The 22396-nt window shown below is 34.9% G+C and overlaps 1 protein-coding gene and 1 pseudogene across 2 annotated transcripts; one reads left to right on the top strand and one right to left on the bottom strand.

Annotated features, from left to right (window-relative positions):
• The first annotated feature begins 2937 nt into the window (after positions 1–2937).
• Positions 2938–5194, top strand: LOC112506167 (annotated as a pseudogene).
• A 9657-nt stretch (positions 5195–14851) lies between these two features.
• LOC112507498 (autophagy-related protein 18a-like) lies at positions 14852–21763 on the bottom strand. Of its 2 annotated transcripts, none has more exons than XM_025112111.1 (4): positions 20861–21763; positions 15381–15588; positions 15172–15310; positions 14852–15089 (listed from the first exon to the last, which is right to left on the bottom strand). In XM_025112111.1, exons 1-4 carry the CDS (start codon positions 21668–21670, stop codon positions 14972–14974), a joined length of 1275 nt encoding a protein of 424 aa, XP_024967879.1. In that variant the 5' UTR covers positions 21671–21763; the 3' UTR covers positions 14852–14971. The 2 variants fall into 2 exon arrangements, with proteins under 2 accessions (XP_024967879.1, XP_024967880.1); XM_025112112.1 differs by having other exon boundaries at positions 15172–15298.
• Between the last annotated feature and the right edge of the window lie 633 nt (positions 21764–22396).

Here is a 22396-nt window from a genome sequence, read left to right as displayed (position 1 = left end):
TTACGTACAACCTACACTACTAAATTGGTCAACATTTTCGGCGAGGCACGGGTGATTATTTTTCCGGTGGAAAATGGTCGTTGGATATTTTCCCCCAGTTTATTTATAAAATATTGATTAGATTAAGAATTTATTAACGAGATTCTAAAAGAAATTGAATTATTTTACTGACGAATATATCCGCCGGAAATTTAATTTAATTTTTAAAATAATTATTTTTATTCTTTAAATATTTTCAGCGGATTTATCTGCCAGAAATTTATTTCATATTTTTTAAAAATAATTTTTAAGTACATATAAAACCTGTAAATATGAAAAATATTATAAAAAAAAGCTAAAAAGATGAAATGCCGCTAAATATCATACATTAAACTAACAAACAAGAAATGTCCAATATAATTATCCCGACCAATTTAAAGTAGCACACAAATTGTTTCAAACAAATACTAAATTGTTCCAATACGGCGGCGGCGGGAAATGTTGAGATTGACTGAGCTGTCTGACCAAAGCAGTCATATCTTCAAGTTGTTTATCATGTCTCTCATCCAACACTAGTTGATGCTCCTCCTCCTCCGCCCTCCATCACTCCTCCACCACCCACACCGTCGCTCCTCCTCCGCCTGTCGATGCTGATTTTCTTCCTGTAAATCTCTAAGTTCGGTTCTTAAGACTTCATTTTTCTATAAAATAAAGAAAACGTTATATATATATAACTTTTAATATGAATTATAGACTAAATCGATAAACATCATCAAAGGAAAAGATACACACATCCAACTCTCTGAAAACGATGGACTACCGTGTGCGTAGTTCCCGGTCAAGACCCAATTGGGATCTTAGTTGTACCCAAAACCAAATAGACAGTCTTTCTTGCTTCTCCCAACTGCATGCTCCCACAACTCTGTATCAACTAAGGGATAAGTAGAGGGATCATTGGCGCATCTTTAGGTGAGACTCATTGAATAGTCATCATATGGTTTGAAAAAGATTACAAGTCAATTTTGACAGCATGATGGCTGTAAATGGGATGTTTCCAGCCAAAACAATAGTGATACATACAAAATTTGTAGCCAAAACAATCCTCACGTTTGCCCAACAAATGAAAACTCAAACTAAATAGTTGTGATAACCGGGTTATTTTGTTATAAAGATCGGGGAGGTTTTTGAATATGTTAGTAAGTTGAGGGGTTTAAGTTGGTTATGTGCTAAAATTTCATTTAAATACTTCACCACTTCTTTCTTTAATTAGTTATTATAATGAGATAATTTCATTTATCTCATTGGGATGATGTTTGTTTAAAAGGGACAAAGTTGGTAAAACTTTTCTGTGTTATGCGTGATCTTTGAAACCGAGAAAAGAAAATTCGAAAGAGTTAGAAAAGAAGAACATTGATTCTATGAATTCTCAACTGGATTAGTTGCTATTCATCTCCATAACTTCACCTCTTTGTGATTAAAGTGAGTTTAATTTTACAAACTTTCCTTATTTGGAAACTGGATGTAGTTACATATGGTTCTTTATGTGAGTTGTTATAAAATTATTTTTGATGCCATAATTGACATAATTGTGAGACTTTGATATGTTTATATCATGTGTTGGAATAAGGGTGACATATCAAGGAGATGTATATTTTAGTTATAAGGGTTGCATATCAAGAAAAGGTGTATACTGGGATAAGGGTGGCATATTAAGGATAGGTATATACCAGGATAAGGGTGATAAAATCATGAGTTATAAAATATGGGTTTTGATCAAACATCCATTGTTATCGCATCCTTAGGATGCGAGGACTTGAAGTTGTCGTATTTGGGTGATGCGATGACTTTAATTTATCGCATCCTATTGATGCGACATGATTGACTTATCGCACTTGTGTGATACGACAAGTTGGGTTTATCGCACTAGTGTGATGCGATGAGTTGAGGTTCTCGCACCAATGTGTTGCGAGAATATGAGTTTATCTCACTCATGTGATGCGAGAAAATTATATTTAAATTACCGGCAGATTATTTTAAATTACCAGCGGATTACCAACGGCTACCGGCATCCACCTGAAATCCGCCTGTAATTTAAAATAATAAATTTTAATTTTTAATTATTTTCCGGCGTATTACTGGCGGACGTTAATCTTAAAAAATTAATCAAAAATCCGCCAGTAGTCCACAAATACCACTGTTCAAGAATGTTCACCTATGTTTTCTTTTATTCAGTTTTTCATTAATTACAAATATGTTGTGAGTACTTTAATCCACATATTTCAAGGATTAAAAGGCTAAGATTGATTCACATAGTTAACACTAACTACTGGGTTAACAAAAGAATCAACCTATATATATATATATATATATATATAAATATATATATATATATATATATATATAGGCCCACTCAAGGGAGAACTGACTAGTTTGTGATAACCGTGAGATCCAATCTCAACCACAAATCAATAGATAAATTAAGAAATTTTTAATTTTAGTAATTTTTAGTTTAAATTTTAATGCAAGGACATTTTAGGTATTTCTCTCATCTCTCCTCTCTTCTCTCTCCGTCCCCGTCTTCCGGCCACCATCCTCCGTCCTCCGGCCACCGTCCTCTGGTGATACCACAGTATGATACTCAAGCACATATAAGATGCATTGTGATACCACTTGTTACATATCCGATTGACCGCACAAACGATCATAGTGTGATACCCAATCACATATATGATGCATTGTGATACCACTGTGGTATCACCGGAGAACGGTGGCCGGAGGACGGGTGATGGAGAGAGAAGAGAGAAATAGGAGAGAGGAGAGAAAATACCTAAAATATCCTTGCATTAAAATTTTAATTAAAAATTACCAAAATTATAAATTTCCTAATTTATCTATTCATTTGTGGTTGAGATTGGACCTCACGGTTACCACAAACTAATTAGTTCTCATTTGATTAGGATGAATTGTGATAGCACTGCAGTCAAGTGCTCTCTGGAATCACTACCTGGTGTCAATCATGTTGAGATTGACATGGAAGAATATAAGGTGGCTGTTAGCTATGATCCAGATTTGACAGGTCCCAGGTCACTTATATTTTTCATCCAAGAAGCTGGTGCTAGCTCTACTCATTATCAGGCAAGCTTATACATTCTAGAAAGACGACATAAAACAAAGAAAGATCATGAGATCAAAACATACAGAAGTCAGTTTCTTTGGAGATGCCTATTTTCACTTCCACTTTTGTTGTTCTCTGTGGTACTTCCAATGATTCCTCCATATGGAAATTGGTTAAGCTATAAACTTTATAACATGCTTACTATTGGAATGTTTTTGAGATGGATCCTCTGCACACCGGTGCAGTTCATTATTGGTAAAAGGTAAGGTCAATGCCCTGTCCTGTTAAGACATCATATCTTTGTCCGCTTGTGGTAATATGCATATATTATTATAGTATCTCATATGTACTTTGTTTATTTAAATTCAGGTTTTATGTTGGATCATATCATGCACTAAGGCAAAAATCTGCTAATATGGATGTCCTGGTTGCACTTGGCACTAATGCTGCTTACTTTTATTCTGTATACACAATAATAAAAGCATCGCTTTCAGATGGATTTGAGGGACAAGATTTTTTTGAGACTAGTACAATGTTGATTTCATTTATTCTTCTAGGTAAATATTTAGAGTCTATAGCTAAAGGAAAGACATCCGATGCTTTAGCGAAGTTGACAGATCTTGCTCCCGACACAGCTTGCTTGTTGACAATGGGTGATGATAAAAATGTTATTTCAGAGACCGAAATTAGCACTCAATTAATACAAAGAAACGACATTCTAAAGATATTTACAGGCTCAAAATTTCCTGTTGATGGTATTGTCATTGATGGGCATGGATATGTGAATGAAAGTATGATCACAGGAGAAGCAATTCCAGTTGCTAAAAATCCTGGTGACAAGTATGTCTGTTCCCCCCCCCCTCTTTTTAAATTTTCCATGCCACACCTAATTGATTAGTATGTTCTTCTAAATCACAAACAGGTTATTGGTGGGACTGTGAATGAGAATGGATGCTTGTTGATCAAGGGCACTCATATTGGTCAGAGACTGCACTTTCACAAATAGTTCAAATAGTTGAGGTTGCTCAACTTGCAAGAGCTCCTGTACAGAAACTTGTTGATCGAATATCAAGGTTTTTTGTACATGCGGTGAGTTGTTCGCATTTGCATTACATTAATGCTACCATCCATGCTCATAAAGTGGATTTTGGTCGTTTTATTTAGTGTATGTTGAGTTCAGTACCAAGTTTTGTCATTCTACCTTTGCCCGGCCTATCCTTTTAATATAATTTATGCAAGGCTTGTGCAATCTCTGAACTCCATTCATATGTGATTGTTTGACCAGAAAGTCATCACTTGCAACACTTAATTATGGTATTCATGAGCTGCTTGAACTTTTTCTTTATATTCTTCGTGTATGACCTTGGCCTAGAAAATATTAGTAGCCTATAACCACTTGAAGCATCGAAAAGTTAACATATGAAGTGGAAGGCTACTGGCATGAATTATGTGCAAAATGGTTGCCTTTCTTTTATTTTACGACAATTTGCAACTACATGAGTTGTGCTAGTATTACAAGGGTACTGGATTTTGTGTTTGTGTTTTGGGTGGGGGTGGGCATGCTTAAGTCTAGATAGAAGGTTAAAACTTGATTTTGTATAACATGTTTGTATTGTATATGAAGATTCAAAAGTAGTATGATCTTAGTATCAATACTCTGATTTGTTATGATTATATGCCATAATGAATGATGTTGCATGGTGAGAATGCAATATATGCTTATTCCATCGCTCTCAGGTCGATGCACCTAAAATTATCTCATCATGACATATCTATATCTCCTTTGTATTTCATAAATATTCTTGACAAGTACGACATCCTGAATTTCAGGTTGTTGCCGTTGCTGTGGTGACATGGTTGGCATGGTTTATTCCTGGTGCAGCTGGACTTTATCCTAAAAGTTGGATTCTAGAAGCGATGGATGAGTTTGAGCTCGCACTACAGTTTGGAATTTCGGTTTTAGTTGTAGCATGCCCTTATGCTCTCGGTCTAGCCACACCTACTGCAGTTATGGTTTCCACTGGTAAGGGAGCTACAGAAGGTGTCCTGATCAAGGGTGGAAATGCACTAGAAAAAGCGCACAAGATACTTGAAATCTGAAATGACAGTTGAAGATGTAGTTCACTCTTGCCGACTCTTGCTTACATGGACTGTTTTTACACAAATGTTGCCCCGATATATGTTCAACAAACCGGTCGGTCGACCTTACATCCAAGGTTGAATGTGATGTGTCAACCATATTATATGATTTATAGTATCATGAAATGTGTGTTCTAATTTAGAAACCAGTATTCTTTTTTGATTTTTTGATTTCTCACTGAAGTTGTTTTTAATTCGGACTCGAGTTTTGATTTCTCGAACATTAACCTGTTGAATGATTCATTTCTTTATTTCTAATGTACGAACCTGATATGTATGCTTCTATGAACTGCATGTGCTTGTAGTATCCTCCAATAAATTGGTATGTAGTCTTATATTATGCGTCTAACCTGTTTTTGAACCTGTTATTTATGCTTCCATATCTTATATCTCATTAACGCACCTGTCAGCATGCAGCAATAAATTGTTGTTACTGCCTCTGCAGCTGCATTCTTGAACCTGTACTTTTCCATTGGATGAACTGCTTCTGATTCTGTACATAACATGCAAACTGATATAAAACTGTTACTGGTTATGTAAGGGCATTTACTTCATGCTATGATGGTTCAGCGACTATGTTGTAGATGTTGTTTCTGCGTGAACCCTTGTAGTTGTGAACTATATTTGAACTAATATTTTTAACTGAATTGGTCTGCTTGCACCATGCTACTATATATGTTGAGTTACTGACATCATGATATTGCGTTTACCTTGTCGCATATTTATATGGTTAACTTGATCCGTGGACTTTACTGTGCCATTGAACGCAGAAGAACAAATTTTCAGATGATGGACTGTGCGGATGCAACTGGTATGTGTTTTCAGTTGCATTTAAAATATGGATGTATTTGTTTATAGTATCTTTCGTAACCTGATTGTGTACCACCTGATAGTGATATGTTTGCAAAACACGTATTCATTAAATATGAATCTATTCATCTCTGAGAAGATGATAAAACTTTTGGCAACAATGCCAACAGTTCATATCTCACGCCATAGTGAAAGCAAAAAGTAGTATGATGCCTACACAAGGGTATCGTACTTTGATATATCATAAAAGGACCATAACATCAATGTAACGTAGCTATAACAATGAAGTCACTAACAAATAGTAGGAACTGCTATATGAAGCAAATAATAGAATTCAATCTTAATCTGTTCAACCAACAATAATAAGAAAGATAAGAACCTTCAAAACCTTTAAGCTCATAATAAGCTAATATTTATGTCAAGTAGTTGCTTATCGTATAAAAAAACATGCGTCGATTCCCTCAAATTAAAAACACTATTTGAGGTTGACGTCAACAAATTATAATGAAACCAAAACAATCCTAAATACTTAAATTGTAACTAACCTATCAATTCTGGGCAGTTACGTGAGTCATGACCACTACGTTGCCCACATGTTGCACATTTTCGTTTTGCTTTTTTGCTATTATTTTGCATTTTCTCAAATACACTTACCAGTCTCTTACCAGTGTCACATCCCTTGTTCCTAGTTCCACATGGTGGTAGAATATCCACCTCATCAGGTATGGAAACACCTAGGTGATCTCTAATTGCATCCAACTTCTGTTGAGATGGGTCTTCATATGGGACTTCCTTCTCTATATCAACCATGAATCTGTCGAGATACCGTTCCAATCTATCCAATATAGACTTATCATTCTGGGCAATGCTTATGATGTCGTCGACCTTGGAATATACATCAATTATACACTTATCTTTTTCCGTGTCAACCTCACCGTAACGAACCCTTGCCGATTGTATCTGCACTGGGACTAATTGTCGTCTCCATCGCCGTAACACATATCAATCTGGGATAAATTCAACTTCATCATTTATCAGTACCTTGAATGCGTGACGACAAAGATAGTCGTTGCGCGTGAATAGGTTGCACTCGCATTCGACGGTTTCCGTTGAGTAAATACAGGTTCACCTAGATTGAAAAGGGGTTGCAAACAACCACAGTCAAAGACAAAGTTAAAAAACCTAAAAAACATTGTTGTGGGGATTAGGGATATGATACTAGATAGGATATGTTGTCAGATGATTTCTTGGTCTTGTGGCTTATCACGAATGACTTCAAGTCATCCCGGCATTCAACGGACTCTATAGCACAGAACCAGACAGCCTTCTTTATTTCCTTTTGCACGTCAAAAAACACATTCCAACTGTATATGTTTGATGCATTACTTTCTAAACGCAACGGGGTTACAAATTTTAGGTTAGTGGTTCTCGTTACTGTTTCGTGAACAGATTGTCGGTATCTTTGTTTATCAATAGCTACGTCGTAATTATTAAGGAATTGAACCAAATCAAACCAGTACGATTCGTATATATTAATATACGAATTCGAACTCTCGGATCTTGAGGTTGTTTTCATTACCCCAGACATTGGCGTGTCCTTGTAAAAGGCTGGAATCCATGAGTGCCGAATGGCATACATCTCTGTGAACACCAAGGATCTCCCCCCAGATTGTATTGATCGATCATCTCATGCCAACGACTCTCGAACTCCGCTGGTCCAATATGTATGTTCCATACGAGCTTGTTTATAACTTTATTAAACGTAGGATTTTGATTTAGTGCGACACTGACCTGCGTGTATATGTCAACCACTAATGAAAAACTAAAAAATTAATATTCATTTAAAAACGCATATCATTACGTACATACTACGTATTTTTGAAGGCACCTTCTTCATAATGTGCCACATATAGAGTATGTGCTTGGCTTCCGTATACACCATCGATATAGCTTGCTTCATTGCAGAACATTGGTCTGTAATGACGAACACTGGTTGCTTCTCATGACATTTTAGGAAAGCATTGAGAACCCATGTAAAGTTATCGATTGTCTCGCCACTGATAAGAGCAGATCCGACCACAACGGAAGCCTTGTGGTTGTCAACGGCCAAAAAAGGCACGAAAATCATGGCATGCCTGAAACACATATAAGCAAATTAGTTGTGTCTATTTCTTCCCACATCATGTGTCCATAAAATTATGGACACGTAATAATATGTAAAGACTTCCAATCAATTAGGAGTATTACTTGTTTGTGCAAAACGTTTTGTCGAACGATATGACATCCCTAAATTCTTTGTAGTTAATCCTAACAACTTCATCTGCCCAGAAAATTGCGATCAACTTCTGTTCATTACACGTGTATTTGAAGAAATAACCTGGGACAATTTCACGTCTATTTGATAATTTATTGATCAACATCTTTGCATCCTTGTTCCCAACACAAGCAATAGCAACCCTCTTAAAATTCTTGAAATCAATTTCTGAAACTCGAGTATGCTCAAATCCTCCGTTCAATGTCGTTTGAATATGATGTGCCCTTCTCGCACCGACTTTGTAGCTCGAGCTGTTGAGCATATTTTTGAAATCCGTGTACTTCATCTGTCTATTCTTCCTAGAGAAACGACGATCGTTGATGTTGAACAACTCATGGTTATGTGCCTCAACAAACTCGTATATCTCGTAACAAGACCCATCCTTCGTCAAGTGGATTTTTAAACATGCATTACATCCACAACGTTCAATGTTCGTATTGCGATATCTCCTCTCACCGCGCTGAATTTCCAGAGAATCAAATTGTCTTTTGTTTGGGTTTCCCTCCCTACTACACACAAACCATCTATTTTGAATGTCTCCGTGCTTGTTTGTTTTTTTGCATGTAATCGAACATCAAACCCGGCCTTGTCCGCGTAAGCTCTATACATCTTTTCAGCATCATATATAGATGCATAGCGTGCGCTCGTCATTGGCTTAAGCGCGTCATTCACAGTCGGGATAAAATACTTGCTTCCTTCTGAACTCTCGCTTATGTCATAGCCAGCTTCGGGCTGTAAGGGGTGATATCATCAAGACCTGCTGATTGACATGAAGTTAGTACTCAGAAATGAAACTCTTATTACCAAAAGTAGATAATTACAAAGATCGACAAGGACGTGTATTAACTGTAATTGAAAACTTAGGGAAGAATGTATATTGTTTGCCATCCGGAACACAAAACTGTAATGTAGGTTTGTTCACAGTAGACTGTTCATAGAGTTTATATGTTAATGCATGGATGCTTACCTGGATGTGAACCGTGTGAACCTAATGCTTGGGCTGTGAAGGGGTGATATCATCAAGACCTGCTGATTAACATGAAGTTAGTCTTCAGAAATGAAACTTTTATTACCAAAAGTAGATAATTACAAAGATCGACAAGGACGTGTATTAACTGTAATTGAAAACTTAGGAAAGAATGTATATTGTTTGCCATCCGTAACACGAAACTGTAATGTAGGTGTGTTCACAGTATACTGTTCATAGATTTTATATGTTAATGCACGGATGCTTACCTGGATGTGAACCGTGTGAACCTAATGCTTCGGGCTGTGAAGGGGTGATATCATCAAGACCTGCTGATTAACATGAAGTTAGTCTTCAGAAATGAAACTCTTATTACCAAAAGTAGATAATTACAAAGATCGACAAGGACGTGTATTAACTGTAATTGAAAACTTGGGGAAGAATGTATATTGTTTGCCATCCCGAACACAAAATTGTAATTTAGGTGTGTTCATAGTAGACTGTTTGCATTTACATTTTCAGAATTTGTCAAAGATCTTTTGTTCATGGAAACCATATTGTTTGCCCCTTCTTCTTTTTCTTCTGCTTATCTAGAACAGTGGTTAGTTTGACAGCCAAATATGGTGGTTCAGAAAGTTGATCACTCCGAATTAAATTATCTATGCCCTTTATTAATGTTTGAAGCATAGTATACTTTATAGTGCTAAACGGCTACTGAGGCGGCTGTTTGTCCATGGTATTAACAGATGATTTAGATCGTTATATGTACCTAATTACTTTCAATCTTTCTTGCTGGTATTTTTTGTAGGGTTGGTTTTCATACAAACTTCTAGCTGACGATGAAATGAGGGACTGCGACATTGCTAGTTCAGTTATGGATTTATCACACAATAGTATTGTGGCAAGCACATTGTTAGGAAGCATAATGATCTTCGTTCCTATATCAAGGTATGAAACTTGTCATGTTTTTATAATAATTTGGTAATGAGAATTTTAGGTGAAACTATTTCGTTTGCGTTTATGGAAGTCAATGGTGGGAGATCTAAGGAGTTCAACATCCTAGTATGATCATCGAGACAACCAAAACCAAAAAGTTAAAAGAAAGAATTAGAGATAGAGGTTCTATGTTCATGCAGGGATGCTTACCTGGATGTGAACCATGTGAACCTAATGCACATTGATGTTATGGTGTGCCAACATTGAGTTTCTATGGTGTGAACCCTAGATATATGAACATTAGATATACCGTGTGAACCTAATGAACAATGTAATCGGTATATGTTGGTCACGTGATCATGTCCTTCAACCTTGATGCATGCTCATAGCGATACACATGCACAACGATGAGACATTCACATTAACAAAACAGGGGATGTGCACCTAAAACCGATACATGTACTTTATATCTGTTTCGACATGATGTTCATGGGACACGAAACTGTAATGTAGGTGTGTTCACAGTAGACTGTTTGCATTTACATTTTCAGAATTTGTCTAAGATCTTTTGTTCATGGAAACTATATTGTTTTTCCCTTTTTCTTTTTCTTCTCCTACACTTTATAGACCTTCAATGAACTGCTCCTACGCTCCAATCTGTCTTGAACTCACACATGCATTAGCTTGTTAAATTCATATGTAATATCTTCCTTCCGTTTCTAGTGGCTGAACTTGGTAACTATAATCATGTACACCAGGTGAACTTGAAAAACCAATGAGATACACAATAAAAACCAAATCAAAGAACCAGTTATGAGGGAGTTGGTATATAATATTTATATGTATGACACCAATGCAGCAATGCCAACATGCAACAAACAGCACAGTTCATTATAGGGTTTGACGAGTTGCAGTCTGCTACTCAATGCATCAATGCCAACATGGGCTGTTGGGTTTGTTCGATGTGATCAAGTAAGATAGCACAGTCATTGCAGCAAGAATAGTTGATTCTTCTCGAAAGTAATATGTGTTCATTTAAACGAATGTAAAAAATAATATTTAGCACTTACCAATATGAACAGTTTGATCATTTTCTTCGCTTTCGGCATTCGAATTCCAAATGTATTCGTAGACACTTTTAGCTTTTTCATTCCCATTGTCGTCAAATCATTTTACTCTATGATTATCCATATTACTCGGACTATAACGGAATCCTTACAAAATGGACTTTTTTCCAATTTACAATATCAAAACGATTATAGTAAGAATAAATATAAAATTCAATAAGATGAACATATTTGAATCTTCATGTCATTATTAGATGAAGATCAATTTGAGATATTGTAAGATTTGTAACTCCCAAATAAAATATTTGGGAGTTACATAAGAATGACTAATGACCTAAATACCCTTATCATTAATATGTAAGTTACATTTTAACCAAACTCAAAGATGCAACATTATTGGTTGATGTAGGTTAGCAAAGTTAGTACAAAATATTGGGTTAGTATTTGAACCACCTCTCTCTCTCTCTCTCTATATATATATATATATATATATATATGTATATATATATATATAGAGAGAGAGAGGAGTGATCAAATGAAAACCACCTCCATTTGTACAAACCGTACAAACCACCCTCATACGTCGATTTCATTGTTTAATCTTATGAAATTTTTTCATGAAATTGTTTAATCTTGTGAAATTGTTTCATATAATACTTTTTTGATGAATTTGTTTCATATATGGTTATGAAATTGTTTCATATAATACTTTTTTGATGAATTTGTTTCATATATGGTTATGAAATTGTTTCATATAATATTTAATGAAATTTTAATGAAACTGTTTCATGTATTTATCTAGAATTAAAATTATGAAGATGATAATATCCATGATTAACACCCTCTACAATAAAAATGGTTAATCAACCTCTCATAATTACAAAAAATAAGCAAAATGAAAAATTATGATTGATTGAATGAGGTTTGCACGGTTTTTACAAATTAGGTGGTTTTTATTTGAACGCTCCCCTATATATATATATATATATATATATATATATATATCTTAATCATTTGAGAATTTTAAAACTTGTGAGATCCGTGAGAACTTCTACTTTAAGGTTTTGTTCACATGACTTTTTGCGTTTAAATATAGTATTTAATGTATTCATTAACATATATTTGTTTTACAATGTTTTATTTCATATGTATTTGGTTCACAATGTGAACTTTTTTTATGTGAATATTTTGTTTCAGAGATACATAAAAAATATTTACATTGTGAATCGAATACATGTCAAACAAATACAATGTGAAACAAAAATAGGTTAATCAATATTTTAAATTCTGGTCTTAGATGGAAAAAAAATCATATGAAATAACATATGATGCATAAGTTCTCAAGGTTATCACAATTTCATTAGTTTTCAAAAAAAGGTCTTATATATATATATATATATATATATATATATATATATATATATATATGAAGGGTATTCGCGCAATACAACGAGATATATATCGATTTTGATGTTTCGTTTAAATTTTTTGGTTTCTGTCAATGTTTAATACGACTTTATGTGGTTTTGAGCAAGTAATAATGTTTATTAATAAAATATGCATTTGAAAATATCATAAAAATTATATATATATATATATATATATATAAAGTTCTATTTTTTATGTAATTTCTTTAATTCAATTTTTTATTATAATTTAATTTAAGTTAAATAATGGAGTAATTTATTTTTGGTTTAATAATATAATTTTTTATAAAGATAATAACTATATATTCTATTAGAACTCAATAATTTTTCTCATTATATTTTAGATTTTATATTTAAAATGAGAATTTTATCTTGTATTTGATTATATTTATCTACTGTTAGTTATACGAATTCAAACATAAAGCTTAATAAATTTTACTTACGCACAATTTACTTATAATCTTGAATTTTAAGGTATATGCAATAACCAGTACTTCATGTATAAAAGATGATTTTTAAGAATTTTTGTCAAATGTTTTATAATATAGTATAGATATGGGGGGGGGGGATAAAATGCAAACTAAGTCATTTGTACAAACCATGAAAATCGTCAATTTCTTGTTTAATTTAGTGGGAAAAAAAATTATGAAATTGTTTAATATGATGAAATTATTTCAAATGATTCATTTATTGATAAAATTGTTTTATATATTTTTGTTTCTGTATAAAAATTAATTGTTTCATGTATTTGTCATTTTGATGAAATTTGTTTAAGAAAGTTAATAGAATGAAGATGATAATGTCCATAATCAACGTTCTCTACAATAAAAATAACTAATCAACTCTCATAATAAATAGAAAAAAGAAAAATTATGAGGTTTTCAACGGTTAATACAAATGATTTGGCTTGCATTTTATCCCATCCTTATACACATATAGAGAGAGAGAGTGTTAAATTGCAAACAAAATTATGTTGCAAACTAGTGGACAACTTTAACTTTTGACCATCGATCTTATTTGATCAAAGAGCTCATATTAATTATACTTTTTAATTAAAATGGTTACTTTTGAAAGTTTTTTCCTATCTTTTCCAAGTTTAACTATATAATTTTTTTTCCTTTTATTTTTTAATTAAAACCTTTTACTTTCTTAATTTTTAAACTATTTTAAATTATTAATATTATCTCGATATAGGTTTTTTCAATCTTAATCGTTTTTTACGTAAAATGGTATATACGTGTAATATTTATTATGAATATTCATGTACATTCACGTGTATACAACAGTTCGACGCCGTAAGCTCGTAACTTGATATTACCTTCTTCAAATTCGCAAGTCTTTAACCCGAAAACACCTTCTTCAATGTCATAAGTCTGTGACCTAGCACCATGTTCTTCGTCACTGCAACCCAACACCGATTGAAACCGATCGAGAACCCATGAGAATCCATCCATTGACTTGGTATATGTTTGTGTTTGTAAAACCATAACCTATCACTTTCAGCTTTTATGGAGACATATCGGGAATCCATCAAGACCAACAAAGAATCCATCGAGACCAATCGACAACTCATTATAAAAATAAATAAAAAAAACTAGAATATATAAAGTTGAAACTATAATATTTATTAATGATGTATATGAATGATTAATATTATATGGTGAAAATTAATATTTATGATGAACATCACAATGATATGAATACCAAATAACTGTTCTATACATGTGAATATACATAAATATTAAATAGTATGTATATTCATGATCAATGATATATGAACATGATACTGATATATAAATATAAAAAGTTGTCGTATAAATATATATAAATATTCATGATGAATAGTATATATACTTATGATAAATGTTATAATAAAATGTATATCCATGATTAATATCATAGTTACATATGAATATTAAAAAGTTATCGTATGTATAAATATCAAAGAGTTATGTATAAATGAACATGAATATTGACGATGAATCTTAGAGTCATGTTATGTATAATACTAAAACCAATATATATTTTATTTGCAGGCAGAAATAATTAGTTCTTGCAGCCATAATGTAGGGAAGGGGATGATTGCCTATTAGTAGATGTAAAAACAAAAGAGAGCTTGGCTTTATTAAGTAGAGTTGAGTAGAAAATACTTACATATTTACACAAAACCTCTCTCCTCATTTGCATAATCACAACAGACCTATATTCAGTTGTTTCTCACAACAAGCTTTCTTTTTCTTTTTCTTCTGCTTCTGCTTCTGGCTTCAAGAAATTGTGGCATTCCACCACACTCATCTCCCCACCACCTGCTGGATCAAACTCGCATCGATAGAAGCTGCGCGCACACACACACACACACTCTTAAGCAAAGTTTCATCATTAATAGAATACAGTCCATTTATATTTGAAAACGTTACCTTCCATCCATTCCAAGGATCACGACCGTGTTCCTCTGATGACCAAAACCAACAACATACTGCAAACCCTCGTTCAAATGAACCCGAGCCACTGACCATTCTGAACTGAAATACTTTGGTAGTACACCTGCAACACCAACAACTTTTGCTTTATGGGAAACAAGTACATAAACTGTAGATTCCATTGATGGGGTATATATAGTTGGTACCTTTCATGAATGATAGATGTGAAACAACTGGTGAAGTTGCATTATTTAGCTCCGACACACTTTGTGATCTTTCCATTCCCAACGGTCCAGAATCAATTTTTAAGTTGAAAACATGAACGGTGCCCCTGTCACTTGAAACGGCTAGCCTTTCTGCTGTCGTAGAGAAACCAAGGCTGTAGATGTCTGCTCTATCTGCACCCCTCCTTACCTGAATTCAATGTGCAAAAATCAATGAGAAAAAAATAATCCACAAGTGCTGCTGATGTCGGAGCGGTTTAGAATATAAATATTTTAGGAAGCTTTTCATGAACAGCAGAGTACAGATGATGGAACGCAAAACATATAAAATAATAATACACTTATTATCTCACTAAAACAATGATAACTTCGACATCTTCAAATGGGAAATCAACACGCTACAATTTCAAATCAAGTACATGGACATTTTATTGATCTTGAAGGTATAATTAGAGTCAAAGCATAAAAAATGAGCTGATACAATCATTATATTTGCAGTCCAGCTGACTAAATAATTCCCAGGCTCATTACTTGTTCACCACCCCTCTTAATCCAACAAAAAACATAGTTAACAACACACACTTTATTGGAAAAATCGTTGAAATTTCAAAATTTTAATTACTACAAATAGATTAAGAAATCCAATTTGCTGGCAAACCATCTGGGATCCTATCACTAAAGATGCATAGAAAACCAAAGCAAGAAATTTCAACTTTTCGAGTTTGCAATGAACTACAGTTAACATTTATGATCCTCCATCAAGAAGAACAAAATGTTCTACGGCCAAAATCTTGTACAAAGAAAGCTGTTGTTGAACCAAAACAGAAGAGATGAAGACAGTCATTCTCCCAGAAAACACCATCCATTCCTGGAATACCTTGTCTGCCTCATCAACTCTAAAAACTTCTGTCATAGTAACCTACCCCCACAACACCATAAACCAAACGAACAGACCCGGTATACCCCACTTGAAAGTAAGGTCCTGGCGGCGAATGTAAGCAGACATTACCTCAAGATCGAGAGGCTGTTTCCATGAAGACCCCCAGCTTGTGCACAAAACAAAGGTGTGTGCAGCAGGATATAAGATGGGTAATATAACAGGTTCTCTTAGGAGCAGCTAACGCCTATTTGTCTACTCTCTACCCCACAACACCATGTGAACTGCTAAAACTCTCTAGTTAAGGTCCTCCAACATTTGTTTCCATTCAGTTACATCAGTCCTCTTTGACTGTCACTATTGATTCAAAACATTCTTGCCAGCATCAATTCCAGCATTGGGATCATTGATGCAGAACTGCTTCATCATCTTGTCTATACAACCATGCCCTTTACCACATGGGATAATAGATTTAATCCACAATAAGCCTTCTTATCTCAAACTAGTGTGTAGGTTATTAATGAACTCAACAAATTTGAAGAAATGAAACCCTCTAGGGCTGAGAAACAGAATAAGCAACCTTCCATACACTACCCTGTAAGCCAACTCCTTTGGTAATCTCTACTCATTGAAATCTCTCTTGACCACCTTCCCCGCATCAATCTTGGCCTACCCCCACTTTTAACATCTTTCTCTTGGTAGAAGCGTCATCTTTTGTATTCAAAGTTTTATATTGGAGATGACTAAATCATCTCAATGAGGACCCGAGACGCTTGAAGAATCTTTTCCATTCTTCACTTATGTATGGAATGATAGAAATAAAATGAGATGGTTGTTGTGTCATAGTACAACCCCAATCTCCTAAGTGATGTAAAACTTTTAACCTCTTCCCTCACTGCCAGGGAACAAATCAGGCACCTCAAGGCCTGACTCAGTGGCTCGAGGCCTATGCCTCAACTAACCTACGAGAGACACCGCCTCAGAATCGACTTTCCAGCACCTCGCCTCGAGGCGTACACCTTGAACGCTTTCTAAAACCATGCTATGAACTTCCCCTTTCAACCTCAAAAGAACTTTCTGATCACAAAAAATTCAAAAGGTTCTTGTCACTTCTTCTGCCCTGCTTGTTATCCTATAACTAACTACCATATACTTACCTTCTTGTAATAGTGATGATTTCAAACAAAAAAATATACAGATATATTCACAAGCAAAAGAGTTGAGACTCCCATAGAAGATTTAGTATGTTATACATACAAAAGAATTAAAATTATCAGATAGGTTAAGTTACTCTTCTTTCGTTTCACATACCCCATTTCTGCCATTAACCTACTGTGAAGTAGGATCTTACTAAATTGACTGCTTACCCTTCATGACTAAAACATCAACTAGATGTGGATGTGACATAAACCAATTTGATTCACTTAGTTACCTAAATGGCTAAATCTTTATATTTGTTTTAGATAAAATAACTTTCGATAATAATTACACCCTCCGCAGCCTGCTCCCCAAGTTTTGGGAAAACTGATGGATTTAATGAGTGGATATTTGTACGTTTTACGTAAAGAAGAAATGGAAAGGTGAAGTTGGAAGAAGGTTGAGGATGCAGGATTCAGCATGCGCATCAGCAAACCTTGCCTGGTCCTACCTGGACAGCGATTGCCGTGCAACAGAAGAAGTGTGTTTCTCAGAGCAACAACATTTAGATCAAAATGGCAACAAAATCACTTCCATTTCAGGGTCTACTTTAGCAAACTCAGCATCAACCAATTGATGGACAATTCGGCTTAAAGATGGGTTCGATTTGATTTGGGACAGCAAGATTTGTGAAATATGGACTTCGATGAGGTACAGTATGATGTAGAACAAGGGTTCCAAAATGGTTCAATTGAAATGGACGAATATATACCTGTTTCAATGTGCACAGGACTCAATTTGGCGGCAAAGGCTCAATCTGATTCTCAACTAAGTGTATTTTGAGTTTTCTCCTCAACAAGGGTTTCATACTCTCTCATAACATGGGATTTGCAATCCTAATCCTATGATCCAATTCGAATCATGAACCAAAAGATGTGAATCTCCTTAGTAGACCACAATCCTTCCTAAAGTGGAAAGTCGCCATGAATTGGTGAATTATATGATTTTCACCTTATTTCTGTTGTTTTGTGGATTTATATGTAGAGTTCATTAAACTGTTCAAAAACCTCGTCCGAGAACTTGTATAGAGAAGGATTTCCCGAGGTGCAGCAGTTCTTCAATACCAACTTAGCTACCCGGCGCTGCTATTGGCATAACAACCGGTACACCATAGRTTGGCCCAACCCAGTCCTCTAACTACAACATATGAGTAGTCATATGAACAAAATAAAGGTTTAGATTGGTAGACTAACTTTCTCGTGATTAGTGTAAGTATATTTTGGTTCAACAGCACTAGAATGCTTAATTTCTGTGTTTTATGTTTGTACATATTATAAGGATTAATTTAGAAAAATATTGAAGTCAAACCATGATTAGTCCATGACTAACAATTCATGAAATTTGTATGGTGATTATTTAATTCACGACTTGGAAACTACAAATTTAGGTGGCTATCAAAACATGTTGTGATGATTCCAAATCTGGACTCTTATGTGTATGTGATGAATTAGGACCATCAACGACTGTGTTGTGTGGTGGTTCACAAGATAGAAGTTGGGATAAAGCAGATGGCAGAGGGGAAAAGATTGTTCAAGTGAATTGTGTTACTCGTGTAGGTGACATTGGGGAAGAAGGTAGATTTGGTTGAAGAATTATACCTCATGAATTATTGTGCTTTAAATTAATAACAAGGATAGACCCTCAAGTTTTTCTAAATGTATACAAATTTGATTCATATTCTACAATAAGGTAAAAGTTGATTGATAATAAGGGGCTGTTTGTTTGGCTCTTAATGTAACCTCTTAATCGGTAAGAGGTTAAGGGTGTTTGGCAAAAAAAAAGAGGCTCTTAATGGTTACACAACCCCTCTTAACCATTTTGCATATGAGGCTTCACTAAACCATTCAGAGTGTTCTTTTTCCAATTTTGTCCTCTACCAAGCTTTCCTCACACGTCGCCGGTCTTCACAACCCCTCCCCCACCCTCTCGTCGCCGGTCTTCACAGCCCCTCCCCCACCCTCTCGTCGCCGGTCGTCAAATCGATGATGTACATGTTGAACAAGGGCAAGAATTAGTTCCATTTTCTCAAACCCATCCCATAAATCTCAGTGATTCACCTAATCAGATGATGATTCTCGATGATTCATCACAGATTGAAGCCATCGATGAGGGCAAAGAGGAACAAAAAGTGAAGGTTAAAATGGAATAATGGGTTTTTGTTAGATGAGGGCAAAGAGGAACAAAAAGTGAAGGTTAAAATGGAATAATGGGTTTTTGTTAGATGAGGGTTAAAATGGTAATTTATTGTCATTCAGAAAACAGTTACCAAACAACATTATTTCATTCAGCACTTAACCATTCTGACCCTCTTAACTATTCTGACCTCTTAACTATTCTGCACTAAATCATTCAGCAACTGCCAAACAGCCCCTAAGACACATATAATTAATCATATTCCAAAGAGAAGGATAAACAAATTCTACCCAAGTAATTATTATAAGTCTTTATGGACAAGAAAGCACATTTACACGGACGATCTTAAAACAGTCATTTCAAATTGTAATTCTCCCAAAAACTCTGCAATACATTAAATCTCCTATGATCTCCAGGAATATTGTCGAAGTTATGGCTAATTCTACCACTGAAAGCCAAAGCAAAGTTGACGCTAGGTGTAACCTGCGCGATGGCAAAACCGCCCAACAAAGACATGGGTTTTGATGAGGGTATTGAGTTTGAGGACCAGTGAGAGCAAAGTGACCCTCCAGTGGCTGGGTACTGGAGTTGAAAGTTTTGGGGTTGGGCATGCATTTCAAGACACTTTCCAACATTTCGTACTCCCATGTCCCATCAAAAACAATTTCTATAATACTCACTAAACCAAAACAACTTGATGAACACAATTCCCATCTAAAGAGAGGCCATTGCTGAACACAATCATCAAGCCTAGTGAGCCACAAAATCCCAAATCAAAATATTATTACGAAGAACAATGTTCAGTAAGATTTTCCTTCCTAAAGTAGGTAACGGTTCAATATAGCAGCCACATGAGAAAGAAAGAATCAAAAGATGACTAGATGTTAAAACTACATAAGGCAAGATTATAAATTATAACCTATGATTGAGGTAATAAAATAATAATCTATCCTTACAAACTAAATTATGCACATTTCTTGATACATGAACCCTAAATAAGCAAGTAAATGTCCGATATCAAGTCAATAAGAACTTCTAAGATGATGCTATTCATTTATATCATTCACTTGTTCATTTTGTTCAGCCCCACTTAATTATATAACCTACACAAGATTTCCTAATTGGGAAGGGTGATATGAAGGCTTATAACCAAAAAAGGATGACCATATGCATATGCTAGTTCCTTAGACTTATGTAGTATGTTATAAATACTGCAATAACAATCACAATCAAATTCAATAGACAATTAGAATACCTCCTGAAGCAAGGAACCATCAAGAGTGTTGAATATTCGAATCAGAGTTCCCTTACTACTGGCAGTAGCGAGCAACCTGCCATCATGAGTGAGAGCAAGACACACAATCCTGGAATCATGAGCCATTATAAACTTGGTCTGCTTGGATGCATAATGCTCCACCCTGATTTGCCCCTTCCGCAGCCCTGGGCACACCAACACCATCGACCCAGAAAGATGAGAAACCTCACATAAGCCCTTGGAATTTGTGAATGTATCTATCTGTTGCAAAAGCTTCAAATCCGCAAAATTATAAACATAAATCTTCTCAAGTAAAATCACAACTATCCGGTCCCGCCTCAACCGTACAGACTTAACTTCGGACCCGAACGACAGTTCACCGATGCATCGGCTCTGATGGTCGTCCCAAATCATCACCTTGTTTAAAGGATACTGTGGCTCCGGTCCACCACCGACTAAAGCGAGTATGTTACATCGAAAAAGCATCTGGACGACACCGATACCGCCACCGTTGTCAAAGTCCCGACGGAAAATCTCTCGGAAGGGGTCGCAGTTGTAAATACGGAAGCCACGATCGGTGCCAGCTGCGAAACAGGCAGAGTCTTGATTGAAGGAAAGGTGAAGGAGGTTGGGGAGGTCGTCGGCAGCGGTGGGATTCGAAGGTATGGTGGAAGTTAAATCGAAGGGAGGAGTTGGGTGATGGAATGACTGTTGTTGGGATGAAGATGAAGATGAAGAGGAGGTCTGGTGGTCCATGATTAGAGTTACGGAATCAAGGGAATTGGAAGGAGAAGGCGATATTGTCGTCATATGTATCAATCAATCAGGCGAATTGAATTCAGTAGAAGAAGAACGGCGACGACCGACGGCTGCTGAACCTCGTCTGCCGACTTCACCTCCTATTACTTCGTGGTGTTTGGGATTGTTTTTACTAATCATAAACATTTATTATATTAACATAAATAGTTGTATTGTATATAAACTAAAATACATTAAAAATATATTTATTTTTTTATAAATAATATCATTATATTTTTCTCGTTAATACCTTTAAAATGAGATTAATATCGAGTATTTTTTGATTTAATCGTATTATTAAATATCGTAAATACATAATGGATTATTTTAAAACTTATATTTTATACCTTATTAGTTGTGTACCCGCGCAATGCGACGAGAACCATGAATTTTAACGATTTTAAAGTTCCATTGGTTTTATAAGATAAGATTTAACGATGACATATGTTACACTTGGTCTTTACATATTAATACAATTTGAATAAATAAGAGTTATGGTTCCAATTACAGACTATTGATGAAAAAAATTGTATGACAGTTTAAAATCCAATATATTTAAAATCCAACATATTTAAACGACTTCACAAATGTATTCGATTTACACCAAGAGCAAAGAACCAAGAAACTTGAGTTTTAAGATAAACACTCAAAACCAATAAATAAAACTACAAATTTGACATATCATAAACCATGAAAAGACAAAAAAAGATGGGTTTTAGAATGAAATTTCAACTGCTT

Source organism: Cynara cardunculus, assembly GCF_001531365.2.
Source record: "Cynara cardunculus var. scolymus isolate 2C chromosome LG 2, CcrdV1, whole genome shotgun sequence".
Lineage (NCBI taxonomy): Eukaryota > Viridiplantae > Streptophyta > Magnoliopsida > Asterales > Asteraceae > Cynara > Cynara cardunculus.
The sequence above is the reverse complement of the archived record's forward strand: the minus strand, read 5'-3'. Positions and strand labels throughout refer to the sequence as shown.

Excerpts from the sequence above, each read along its gene's own strand:
- LOC112507498 (XM_025112111.1), bottom strand. The coding sequence starts at position 21,670 with ATGACGACAATATCGCCTTCTCCTTCCAATTCCCTTGATTCCGTAACT. Across the intron at positions 15,589-20,860 it reads ATGGTTCCTTGCTTCAGGAG|GTAAGGAGGGGTGCAGATAG; the intron begins GTATTCTAATTG and ends CATTGAATTCAG. Across the intron at positions 15,090-15,171 it reads ATCCTTGGAATGGATGGAAG|CTTCTATCGATGCGAGTTTG; the intron begins GTAACGTTTTCA and ends GTGTGCGCGCAG.